The sequence below is a fragment of the Lutjanus erythropterus genome, chromosome 1 (genome assembly GCF_056507025.1).
Source record: "Lutjanus erythropterus isolate fLutEry1 chromosome 1, fLutEry1.hap2, whole genome shotgun sequence".
NCBI classification, from domain to species: domain Eukaryota; kingdom Metazoa; phylum Chordata; class Actinopteri; order Lutjaniformes; family Lutjanidae; genus Lutjanus; species Lutjanus erythropterus.
Window position 1 is genome coordinate 33,450,711 of NC_139317.1, and position 13,434 is coordinate 33,464,144.

General features: G+C 39.9%; 1 protein-coding gene across 4 annotated transcripts in view; it reads right to left on the reverse strand.

Moving 5' to 3' along the window:
• shf (Src homology 2 domain containing F) overlaps window positions 1-13,434 on the reverse strand; it is a 136,441-nt gene that overhangs the window by 31,740 nt on the left and 91,267 nt on the right. For 2 of the 4 annotated variants that reach the window (XM_084720270.1, XM_084720287.1), the window contains exons 3-4: window positions 7,778-7,996; window positions 6,411-6,509 (exon numbers count right to left, since the gene is read on the reverse strand). In XM_084720270.1, the coding sequence (XP_084576396.1) occupies window positions 6,411-6,509; window positions 7,778-7,996 (318 nt within the window). The remainder of the gene's footprint in view (window positions 1-6,410; window positions 6,510-7,777; window positions 7,997-13,434) is intronic. The other 2 variants (XM_084720278.1, XM_084720296.1) reach the window with 1 other exon arrangement.

The following is a 13,434-nucleotide window of genomic DNA, read 5'->3' on the forward strand; positions in this document are numbered from 1 at the left end:
GAGATAGCCCAACAGTGAATAATAACAGCAGAGCAAGTGTTGTGAGGAGGCGAGCACGCAGGCAGTGATAGGGACAGCTGAGGAAGAAGGCTGCAGCACAGAGCATCAGTCTGCTCTCCTTCCCCTATCATTAATGAAGACAAATAGTCTTTTATGCAGATTGCATTATCATGTTATACCATGGTGGGAGGGTGTAGGCAGTACTAGTACTTATTTAATCCCTCCGCCTCCTCTTTTTTTTTCCACATCCACTTCACAGTTTAGTAAGATGGTGCATCTTTTTTCATTATCTGTTAATACTTTGTTTGCAGACACTTTCATTTCCCACATAATTGTGGGAATATAAACTGTGAAGGTTTTGATGAGCGCAGAAAAGTGCCTCCAAAATCCACACGGTGAACGGTACCATTAGTCACTGATATTACACAGCCAGCACCAGTGCTTCAGCAACTGTAGAAACATAACTGAGGGAAATTGCCCTCTAGAAACCTAACAGCACATGGAGCTGTAGTTAGGCTGACTTTAAAACAGGCTGTCTGCCCACAGAGGTGCTTGAATCGAGCCTGAAATAGCAACCTGAAAACATTTTTTACATACTAACTTAATTGCTAGCATCTGGAGACATAGTAGCATCAACGCAATGGAGCCCAATAGAGCAAACAACATGAGCAGCCAGATAATCACACCATTTGTGAAAAAATCTCCAGCTCAACAATGTTATCTATAACACTTAAAGGGACAATTCACCCCAAAATCAAAAATACATTCTTTCTGTTATTTTAATGCCTGCCTGGACTGTGACAATATTTATGATAGCTGCTACAGGTGATCTTAGATTTTTTTTTTTGTCTGACTAATATGTCTGTATGTTTCTGTGTTGTACCGCAAACTGCCTCTCAGAGGACATTTAAGTTTTTGGTGTGAATTGCTGAGTTTTGGAGATATTGGCTGTAGAGATGTCTGCCTTGTCTCGACAAAATGGTAATTGGCTTGTGGTGCTCAATGTGTCAGGAAAAAAGAAACAACTGAAAAATCCAACACCGGTGTCTCTTTCCAGAAATCATTACCTGGCTACTGAAGAGAATCAACAGATCTTGTTGTGAGCAGTTTCATGTAGAAACTCTAGTCTAGATGGATATATATCTAGGTGGATAAATAGCACTACAAGCCAGCGGTTTTGGGGTGAAATGTCCCTTTAAGAAGCAACGAACAACATAAATGCTGTAAAACAACATAGTTTTGCAACATTTATGTTGTTCGTTGCGTTATGTTAATGTGTTATTATCCAATCCAATCCAATGACAGTTCAGTTTCACTTCCAAAGACGTGGTTTATGTATGTTCTTGTGATGTGTATCTTCTTTGATCATTTGACTTCAAAAATGAAACCCAGGCTGAGAAAAATACTGAATTTTCCTTTAAATACTACATAATAAATTTACACATTCACACACTCCTTTGGTTTATTTCCAGTTTGCTCTTTGATGTGTTGCCTCAAAACTACACTTTTGCACCAAAGAAAATTCACATCAAGCTTTCAAGTTTTCCTCTCACTAAAACAACTAAAAAAGCAGAGTGTATCTCTGATAATGCTGTTACCACCAAACCCACAAGGCCTTGGTTCGAGAGACCAAAAATATCTAGTTACAGATTCAGTTGAGGAAAGTCAAACATAAAATGTGACTCTTAAAAAGCCATGAAATCCAATCTCAACCTAGATTCCACTACTACTTGAGCAAACATGTCCAGACGTCTAAAGCCTTAACTTACAGTAAGCAGCCCGTGACCTTATGACTCCAGTCTAAAGTTTCATAAACCCCAAGTAACACTGGTTTGATTCTGAGCTTGAATGCAACATAATTCAATACTAACTCTATGAGAAACATGATACCAGACAGATTTTATAGATTTTATGGCATCAGAACATTTATTGAATCAAAATCGATCAACATTGGTGTTGTGAAACAGCTGTTCATCTCACCAGTTTCTAGGTATGGGTTCATATGGATGTTTAAAGGGACATTTCAGCCAAAAATGAAAAATGCATATTTTTCTTCTAGACTGTAGTGTTACTCATTCATCTAGATTTTTTTGGTGAGAGTTTCAGAGATCTTGAGATCTCTTCAGCGATATTGGCTGTAGAGATGTCTGCCTGTTTCTTTCCAGAACTCATGACTTACATGATATATTCCACAGACCTTGTTGTGAGCAGCTTCATGCATTAACTATTTGCTTTCTGTGGTAGAATCTACTGGAACTACTTTCTTTCCACTACAGAGAAATAGTTCCTTCATGAAACTGCTCACAACAAAGTCTGTGGGTCTTGAGTGACTGGGTGATGATTTCTTGAAAGAGATATTACTGATGAATTTTTCAAATGTATTTTTTGGCACTTTCAGCACCATAAGTGAGAGCTATTTAGTTCCATTTTATGGACGAGAAGGCAGAGATCTCTACTGTCCACATCTCCCAAACTCTGCAACTCAAACCATCTATTTAGATGAATGAATAACACAACAGGTAAGGGGGGAAATATCTATTTTTGATTTTGGGGTGATCTGTCCCTTTAAGACGGGGAACTCCAGGATAAAACCAGGGTAATCTGGCAACATCTGACAACTGGCTCTAAGTTTCACTTAAAATAGTGCCAGCAGGGATGAGACGGGGATGGCTGGTAAACTGGGATTGCAGACAGTCCTAAAGAATAGGCTCACAAGTGGACTTAAATACTTAAATAGTGTATAATTTCATCCCATTGTAGGTAAGCTGGTTGCAAAGATCAGAGTCTTGGGTGCAGGCACATAAGCTCAAGCCTTGAAAGGTGGGAAACTTTCTCTAAGCCCCTTGATGTCTGGATCCAAGGCCAGTCTACACCAACACCTGCAAGAGAAACAAGCCTGTGTTGACAAGGCTTGTCCCAAAGTCGTCTTTCTCATCATTCTTCCTTTTTCTGTCTTCCAGAAAAAGGGGGATTATTTCTGCCTGAATTAAACATAACACAGAATGAAGACGTGTAATAAATCAAAGCACTTTTTGGAGCTGCAGCTTTCTCTTTTGAAAGACATCTTAAAGACCTATCTATCAATTCCAAGCCAGCACTTTGACATCCAGTGGAAATTAAATTAATCATCATCAAAAGAGGGACGCTGTCTGTAAAGGGGGGAGTTGAAAGAGGGATGTGTTAGTAAATAGCGTCCTAAACAAACTCTTCTGAGTGCTGCTTGACAGAAAAATAATGAGGGTGAGAGGGAAAGTGATTAAGAATGCAGCGTCCCTTATTTAACTAATCACTGGTGGAGGCGGAACAGCGTGACTCCTACGAAGACCTCAGTGCCGAGAATACACAGAAGTAAACAGGAAGCAGACATGAAGTGACAAAAATTAGGAAACATAAAAAGATGATGATGAATGAGAGAGAGTTGAGCCTGTTGTGCCAGAACAGGCTTGTCAGAACTGCGGCCACTGTGAAATAAACCCATCTGAACATGCCATTAATTATATTACTGAGTTTTAAAGTCTTACAAACAATCCATCCAGCCATTTATAGTAGTGTTACTATCTTTTAGTCAGGATGTACAGCAGGTTGGTACAGACTGGTGTGCACATTACCTGCAGGTACACACTAAACACTCCCTTGAGTGTCTTTTTCTTCTTCTACAAATGAGATTCATGAGCTTGCTAGCATGTAGTGCCACATAAGAGACTTGACACACATTTAAATACGTTACACACTACAGTAAAGTCCATTTCAGCTCCATCTCTATGTCTCTAACCAATACTATTATTGCTGCTGTCACAACAGCTCACGTTCTCCATCAACTTTTGTGTGACATTGCAACGTTAATATCTACAAACATAAGCTAGCTGGAAATTAGTCAAAATTGATCAAAATTTGAATTGATAATGTTATCAGAGGAGACTTTGAGTCACAGCATCATTTCAAGATTGGGCGAACAGCTGAGAAAATGTCCTTATTCAAATAAATTCAGTGCTGTCATAGTTTCCTTGGATGTGTTGCGTTCATGAAACTGAGCATGCGCACCTGATTCAGAATAGGCTTTAGGAAGTTGGGTGATGTAGTATTAAAAGCCAATAATTTCACATAAGGAGGTCATGATGGTTTAATAGCTCCAACACAGGACTTTCATTCAGGAGATTGTGGTTCACATCCCATATGAAACCAAAAGTCTATGCCGACTTCTTATTTTTAGACTTAGTTGACGTATTAGTTTAATCTTTTTTGTATAACTACTACTTGGTTAGGTTGAAGAAAAACTCCTGGTTTGGATCAGAATAATGAATCAATGTTGACTTCAGGTTTCTGCCAGAAAGCCTTTCTTACAATAAGACCTACAGGCAAACTTCATCTACATGGAAGCTGCTTAAAAAATTGATAAAATCTCCAAAGAGTTTTGCAAATGTAGGGTTTCCATAATTTGTATTATATTTATACATTTTTGTAAGTGAAAACATGACAACACCTGATTGATCAAAAATATACATATAGCACAGCTAGTATAGGGTTCACTGCAAATGAAAGTGGGCAGTTTGGGGATGACTAAATAAAGCTAACATTAAGCTTTTGGACTGGTCAGCCCAAAGTACTGACCTCAACCTTACTGAAAATATTTGGACTGCCTTTTAAAGAAGAGTCCATGCAAGAAAATCTGCAAAACTGGTTGAACTCCATTCTGTCAAAAAGAGTGGATACGACATGGATTCTGCCAAAAGCAGCTGGTTGAGATGAACAAGGCCACACAACCAAATACTAGTTGTGCTGTACATACTTTTGACCCAGCAAATTTTGTCATATTTCGAGAATACTCACAAATATGGATAAAGAAACACAACTTATGTTTTTTGTCACAAAGAAATACATTTCCCAATCATTATGTCAGACAAAGAACATTTTTAGAAAGAAATCTCCAAACTGCCCTGAGACAACTGTCACTTTTGATCACAACTGTATGTGAATTGTGCATACTTTCCTGTTACTGTGCAAAATCTTGCAATCTGCATCCAGATCTCTAACCAAATCCCATCTGAGTCCATCTTTAACAGCCATCAACTGCAGAACAGCATCAGGGATTATCTTTCCTCACCCTCTCTATTTCTAATCAATTTTGTTTTATTGAAATGGCATGTAAATGCAATGCAGTGTTTCCACAGCAAACAGATGGGAAATCAAAAGATAAAGGCAATAGAGGAATATGTGAAAATAAAAATAAAAGTATTAAAAAAGAATATGATCAAATCATAGCAATGAAAAAGTCCTTTTTTCATTTTGCTCCGCATGAATCTTCACTGTCAGAATATATTTACATTTGTATAAAACTCAATTATTCTTCCAATTGTGAAAAAAACTTTAAAAAAAAATTATCTTCCCAACTATATAGCACAATGAACCTTGGGGCCATGCGTATTTGTGATGTCTTCTTTTCATTCATCTGTAAAAGACTGGCTCATTCACTGATAATGTACTCATCCTGATGTTATCAAGTGAGATACATATTCACACTCAAGAATTTCAAAGTCATAAACTACACAAGGCTCAACAAAACTTTTTACAGTTCAGATATTAAACGTGATTTAAGATGTACAAGCACAATAGTTTTGTAGTAAAATAAGCGAAAATCATATGAAACAGTTCTGTGTATTCCCTGGTTTTTAACAGGTTAAGAAAGAGATTCAATTTAATATTGATGCCTCCATACGACCTGGCAAACAAGATCAAATCAATATAATATAAACTTCCTTGTAGTAGCTTTAAGCAGAGGGGAAACAGTGTGAGGTTGTACACCAGGCAATAGAAATCACTTAACAATGAGTCAGTTTGTGTGCAGAACATCTCTGTTAAAGGATATACAGTATTTCAGAGTTTTTCCACTTCACTGTTAATTATTCTTTCCACAGCAACCTCAGAGGTCTTCTGAACACCAAGAAGTGTTGCTGCACTTGTTACATTCATGAGTTCACTGATAGGCGGACTTGAAGAGTATTTCTACGCTTGCTTTCCCTCTTTTAGTCCACTTCAAGCACTAGACAATCACACTAGCGGCATCGTAATAATTTCATTTGAGTCCAGAAACTTTTCAAAGCCAGGTGATTTGCATATAACTTTAAGTGGGTGACATTTTTTCAACATACCAGTAGATTTGATTTTGAAAATTAAGGCTCGTATGTTCACTTTTGCAGTGTTAAACAATTCTTACAACTACTAATAACTCGCAAAACACACTGGTAACATCAATTTTTAATGAGATTTTTAACCTCTGTGCTGAGGATTAAAGTAAGAAATAAATACCCGGCTGCTAGATTCAGTGTGACCAAAAAGGTTCAGGCATCAAAGTCTAAGATGAAGATACAGAGAGACAAGAAAAAAAAACTCCCCAGCCCCGTCTCCAATGGTACCTGTGAGAGATTTAGAGGTGCAGTCCTTTCCTCCGTGGGGACCTGATCCAGTGTCACTTAGAGAGCCCTCGTAGCTAATGCAGTCATAACAAAGCAGAGCTGTTCAAGGATGAAAAAGAAAAAATATAAAGAGAAGAGGGGCGATGAAAAATAGTCATGGGTTGCTGATTTTCTTTTCTCATATCAGTTTAAAGGCTTGGCATTGTTTTTTTTGTTTTGTTTTTTTCAGATTTGGGTTGCACGTCTTTATATTCCAAAGCCGTATTCTTTCCAGGAACAGCCCTGTTTGATGTTATGGCTGTGTTAGCCCTGCTGAAGCTCTCAAACAACAGTGACTACCTACACCTACATGCACCTGCGCAACCAATCATGCCTCCCCACCCACACCCCTCGCTGAGCAGCATAGGTATCATCTGAGTTTAAACAGGCAGTAGTTGGATCAAAACAGCAAACAGCAGACTGGACACCTGCAAGTGAACTTAGCGGGTGTTTTAACAGAGGAAGAAAAAAGAAGTGTTAACAGAGTTTAAAGCAGCAGCAGCAGCAAAACCTGGCAGAAGACAAAATCTACTTCGTAAGAGCTTGACAAAACAGACACCTGAGTTAGTTAAGGAGAAAAGAAACAGCTTCAGAGCTTACTGTGTTAAAAGCTTGGAATTTAAATAAGGCAGTCCTTACAGAAATGCAGTCATGCCTGAACTGGATTAGCTGACATGGTCAGATTCAGTGTGTGAGCTTTTGATACTACACTGTAAAAATGAAAAAGTTGAGAAAATGCAAACTTACCAACAAAAGTTGTACCAACGAATAATGTTTTGTTGAGATACTCTACTTTTCTTCTTTAGATAAACTTGAGTCTTTAAGTTTTAGAACTCTCCAAAATGGTACTTACAATATTGTTGAGAAAACTTGTTGAAGTGAATGTGAACAATGGTTAAAAATTTTAAATTATCAGTTGCAATCAGGTTCATAACTCATTGTGAGCGATTCTGAAATACAATTCTTTGGGATTTCCTAAAACTCAAAGATTCAAGTTTATCTAAAGAAGAAAAGTAATTATCTCAACAAAAGGTTAAATGTCAGCAAAACTTTGTTTAGTTCATTTCAAAACTTGAGAGTTTGAGCAGAGAATTTAAAATAGCATTGAACTTGCATTAGGACGAAGAAAGCATGTTTTATATTTGTCGCAAGAACAAATCATTCTGCAAGAAAGAGCAAAGCAAGGAGATTGTGTAATTTTTCTATAAAGGCCCTTTTACTCTGTGCAGTATGTTACTGATTTGTTTTAGCTACCTCTCCCTGTGTCATATATTATGTTGAAGGCATAATAAAGTTCAGTCAATGTCTCTGTGCGCTGGCTGTTGTACCTGCAAAGGCTTTGGAAATCCTCTCTTTCTTCCACTCCCAGGGCTGGTCATATTCCTCAGGGGGTCGCTCGTCATCCTGGGGCAGCCGGCTTTCTCTGGGGCAGCGCATGCGCTCAGGGTCTGAGTCTCCGCCGTTCTCGGCTGGCTCGTATGGTGTGTCGTACAGGGGCAGCTGCCTCACCGATCCCTCCTTAGGTCCTCGTCCACCAGATCGTATTTCTACAAACGGGGAGAAAGACTGGTCGTTAATGCTAGGTTTCTGAAATAAAACTTTATAGATGAAAACAGCTCAGGGGGGTAGAACACCACCGGCATATGAGAAATGAGGATTTATGACTGTAGATGCACTTAAAGCAACAAATTTTGTAAAGCCTGACATGCACATTTCTTGTATAGCATAAGGTGAATTTGTGGTGATATTTTAACTGGATTGATTGAGAGACAAAACAGCCTCATATTCACAGTTTCACCTGCTTGCATCCTTGTTATTATATGTCTGAAATCACAGCCAATGACATCCTTTTGCAGGTTAAAGGGCACTAATGACACTGCCTATCAGGCTAAAGAGTTGAATTTATTTCTTACATTGAGAAAGTAGCTGTAAGCCAAGCAACCCTGTCAGTTTTTATGGCTGGTAATGAACAATTTCTAGGCACGGTAGAATAAATGGGCGATATGGGAAAAAGGAGCAACAAGGTTGAAAAAACAGTGTTGTGCTGCCTGAACGAAAACGTGAATGTGACAGTGAAAAAAACAGAAAACAGTGCTCCACCTGTGGGATGGGACCCCTAAGGGGGTCACAAGATAATTTCCAGGGGTCAAAAAATGGATAATAAATTGTGGCAAGCAGCACAGATTGAAAGCCAGCTCTCAGCAATGTCAGCCCCTTAAAGACATTCAATGTAAAAGACGAGCACTCAAGCACTTAAAAATATGCAAAATACAGCTAGCCACAAGAAATGTAACCTCACTATTGGTTAAAAATACAAGCCGGTATAAAGATGATAATTACTATCATAAACCACCATGTTCGAAACAGACAAAAAAACACAAAGTAACATTTACATCTGGTAAAATTGCAGTCTTAAACTCCTCAGTCCAGCACACATGATGGGAAATAAGGGCTGTATTTTAGAATTTTAGAATTATTTTTACATCACATCACCTGTACTAGTGATATTATTGATTTAGAATAGATTTTACTCATTTATTTGTCAGCAATGGATTTGCTGAGTGAGTCTTGTAGCTTCCATTTGTTGCACAGTAATCCTTGAGTAGTCTCAGGTGGTGGGGCTGCGACTTGAAATGGCAGAGAACCACTGACCTAAATGTATCCTGTAGGCATACTAACAACAGACAGCAAGGCATTGCCAGACTTGAGGATGACATAAGATGGATACAAATGCTACAGACATTGTATCCACAGCACTCTCAGCAACATAAATGTATGCTGGGCACTCTATCACCCTCATTTCATATCAAGTGTAAATCCCCCACCAGTGATAGTCAGGAGGACAAATTCTGCATGTTGATAGGATGTGTGAGTGGTATAGGGGCCTCTTTACATGTTGGGAATGATGTTGACAGTTGTTGCTGAACTGATGACAGAAATGGGAAGGAGAAAAGAGGGGAGCTGAAATGAGGGGGAGAATAAGCTGAGCACCTGCAGCAGCACACAGTGTAACCTCCCCGAGTGCTGCAAAATCACACAACAGTTCTGAGCAGCCTTGCCCCAGGCTGCACATGCCTGATCTGTCAGAACACAGGAGAAGAGAAAGCACCAATTTACTTTCTCACCTTGTTGCCTCTACATTTTAAAAAACTAGGAAAACTGTACTCAACAATTACTGTCTTTTTCAAATCAATAGCAGGTGAATGCACATTTACAATTTCTTCCGATAAATTATTTTTCATCCAAACAATATGTGGGAAGTACTTCAGTAATCCATAACAGTATTCTAACTATTCATTACAACCAAACATAATACGTAAATGTTAGGAAAAAAATGATGTAAGCACAGACTAATCCAATTCAGCATTTTGCACAGAACATACTATACACCTGTCAAGCTGCATACATTTAACAATACCTTATCACCTGTGTGCCAGAAATGTACATTTACAAATGCAGCTCTTTTACATATGATCTAGTACTGCCCAGTGATTGCAGATGCAGGCTGATTGGTCCAGTGGTATTCCAAGATTAGCTGCAAACAAGGTCCAGGACTGCTGGAGAAGTGCAACCAAGAGGTGGTGCCAGGTTTGTACAAGAGCTTGAACTCAAAGCATCAGAATCAATGTCAAATTCCTCAAGATGGAGACACTTTTCACACAACTTTACAACGTCAGATGGTGGTAGGAGATTTCCTCTATAGTATAGAAATTCTACTCGACAGCTTGAAGTACAACCTCTCAAAAGCAGGTATTTTGCAGCATGTGTCAATCATCCAAACATTCACTAGAGAGAGGACTTGCAGTGTCAGAAAAGAAGCTGGTGGAGCAAAAAGCGACCAGCCCCTCAATGTGGTGGGGATTTTATCAATCCTAGAGCCAGGGCGAAAAGAAATGAGGGCATTCTAGGTTTTGCAATCTTCACACTTTGCAGAAAGGGACCCACATGATTTGAACTATGGTATTTCTCGTCAGTACATGCACCAGTAAATATTTCCTGGAAACATTTCCAGATCCCCGGTGTGTCTGTAGTTGGGAGTTTTAAAGTCCATACTTTCAACTGTATATATACAGTATATATAAAATCATGATCATAGACAGTACCTTGAAGGATACATGGCTGCTGCATGAGATTATCTCATTTCACATTTCAAGGAGGCTGTGAAAATCACATTTTTGAGAAAAATATTGTAAAACACCACAGTTGTTAAAAAAAAACAAAAAAGTGTTGCCTGAATATGACTTTCTCCATATAAAGGTTGCATGCAAGGTCCAGAATCATGCATCCAGACTATATATTCATGTTTTTGTTTTCACATTCACGCTGTTAAATCTGCTTAACATCACCTAACCTAAACTAAAATGCATGCAGACCCATGTATTCTTTTTTTTTATTCTAAGGTGAAACAGACCTGACTCCTAATGAAGCATCATGCCCTTGAGAACTCTCCTCTTCTCCCTTTCCCTCCACCTCCTCCTCCCCCTCTCCAATCTCCCTCTACTCATATGAAGTTGTTAGCAGCCTGCACCCTTCCTCCTGGGCCACATGAAGCTGTTAGTGGCCAGCACCACCATAGAGTAATGCAATGTGAACAGAATGAAATATTATGCCACACTACTGCATAATTGCCTCTTAGCCCAAGGGAGCTCTTGCGGAAAAATGAGCAATGCGTTGAGCCTAATGGAGCTACCCGCCTGTGGTGGAGGTGGTGGTAGAAGGGGAGGCGCAGAGTGAGGTGAGGCTGCCAGGTCCCGTATCTCAGCATAATCCCGCATTAGGCAAACTCACACTCTTTGATCTAGCAGTTAAAAGACTTGGTATTACGAGATCCTGGCGTGATTAGGTCCTACCTCCCCTGCAGAAGAACAAACCGCTCAAGAAGAGGGTGAAAGAAGCACAGAGAGGCTTCCAGAGGGGGTTAAATGAGAGAGGGAGGGTATTACTGTTGGGTTGGTGTTTAAATCTTGTGGGAAGAGCCCTTTAATTGGAGGCATGCTGCCTTCAATAAACTGCTGCGGTGGATTGAAACTCCCTGGTTGTTCCCAAGAATGAGGCCTTGTGTGTGGAGATTGTTGACCTTCCCCCTGCTGTCTCCTTTCACTTCTTTCTTCCTTCCAACCACCCTTCCTTCCTTGTTTCCTTCTATCCTTCCCACTTTTCATTCTCTCTGTCAGCTCCTGTTAAGGCATGTTTGGTAAAGTGGGTGGGGACACGCGTCTGTCTAGGCAAATTACAGTGAATGGCATGACGGCAGGGTTGCATGTTGCAACACAGCTGCAGTCTATCTTCTGTTTTTGACCTCTACCCTCCCTTTAGGATCAGAGGTCAGCCACCACACCCTCCCTCGATGTCAGAGTTCCTGTCCAGATGCTGCACTTCCTCTCTTTAGCTTTTTGCCCCTTACCTACTTGGCCTCTACAAACCCTACTTTCATAGTCTGAAAAGTTGCAATATTTGAGTTATTTTCTCATTTTTACTTATGCATCTATAATATGAGGAAAAGAGTAAACTTTAAGACTATCTATGCAGCTACGAAGAATATGCACATGGAAGAAGTTTCTGCGAGAAAGCCCTTTCTGGCAGAAATCTTGTTGTCACAAAGCATTCTGTAAGAAAGCCCAGACAGCTGTTTGCCAGAGGGGGTTCTTTGGCAAACTGACTTATTATCATCAGTTTTTCAGATTGTTATTTTGTTTTCTTTTGCTGTTAGGTTAGGTTTATGCAGCAAAATTACTTGGTTAGCTTTAGGAAAATACCATGATTTGGGTTAAAATTGACCGTTAACCACGTGTTAGCCCTTACTGGCAAAAAGAAGGCTAACTTCTCCCATGTGCAAAAAATATGTGCTTGCTCCAAAGTTTTGAGTGCTGCAAGTATTTTAAGCAACAATTAAAGTTCTAGAAAGTGTGCCGCACTCAACGGGGTTTCAACAGTCATGTAGCGGCAGCAGCAGCACTGACCACAACCATCTGTTTAGTGCCTCTAAAAAAGATGTGTGGGGGGTGCAGGAGAGCATACCGCTGAGAACCAAACAGCTGCATTTGAGCTACACACAGTTTTTCCCTAATGAGAAAAGACATGGATGCTGACTGTCATAAAAGCTCAACTGAAAAGCACAAGCCAGTTGAATATAGCACTGCACGTGCAAGTAAAACAATCCAAAGCAGTGAGAAGATGCGCTATAAGCTTTGAAACAAGTGACAGATCCAGTCTTTGTTATTGTCTTTCTCTCTGGTTCATGAACTAGAGAGATTAATCCTATGGGAGAGAGAGGAATATATTCCTTGCAATAAATCCAGGGAGGCTCCTGTTCCACTTACTACAGGAGGAGCCCTCTGGGTATATTACCATAGCAGTGCATGGGCAGGCAGAGAGCTCTGGATTAAATCAAAAAACATTAACTGCAACCAACCTGGCAGCCGCATCCTGCTGCACATAAAGGACTGACCAAGCCATCTATAGCCCTCATCATCCAGACCACTCCCGTCTGATTCGTTGTCCTCCTCCATTATTGCCAACCAGTAAAAGTGATTGCATTTGCAAGAAAGTAGCAAACAACTGCCTTAACTGTGCTTTCACTGCGAGGCTAAAGCTTCAAATATGTAAAGGAAAAACACATTTATCTGCCTCTCTGGTTGACTGACGCCCACCCGCTCCTATTGAGCCAGAGAGAATTTGCTGCTGCGAAGCACTTGCGGGAGCACAGTGAGTATCTGGATTTGATTGAGGGGATCTCTTGTGCACTAGTGAAGGATTAAATGCGATTGACTTTACACCCCAGGAAAACAATGGCCAGAAAATACCCAGGCTTCAAGGATTTGCTCTGCCTGCTCCGCCAGCTAAGACACTCTTAAAGAAATCCTGAACCTGTGAATTTATTATCATTTCAGAGGGCTTGGTTATTAACGAGGTGGATCTCCGCAGAGTGTTACAAAATACCAGAGAAACGGGTAACTGAATACGCACTCATCCCATTTTGCATGAG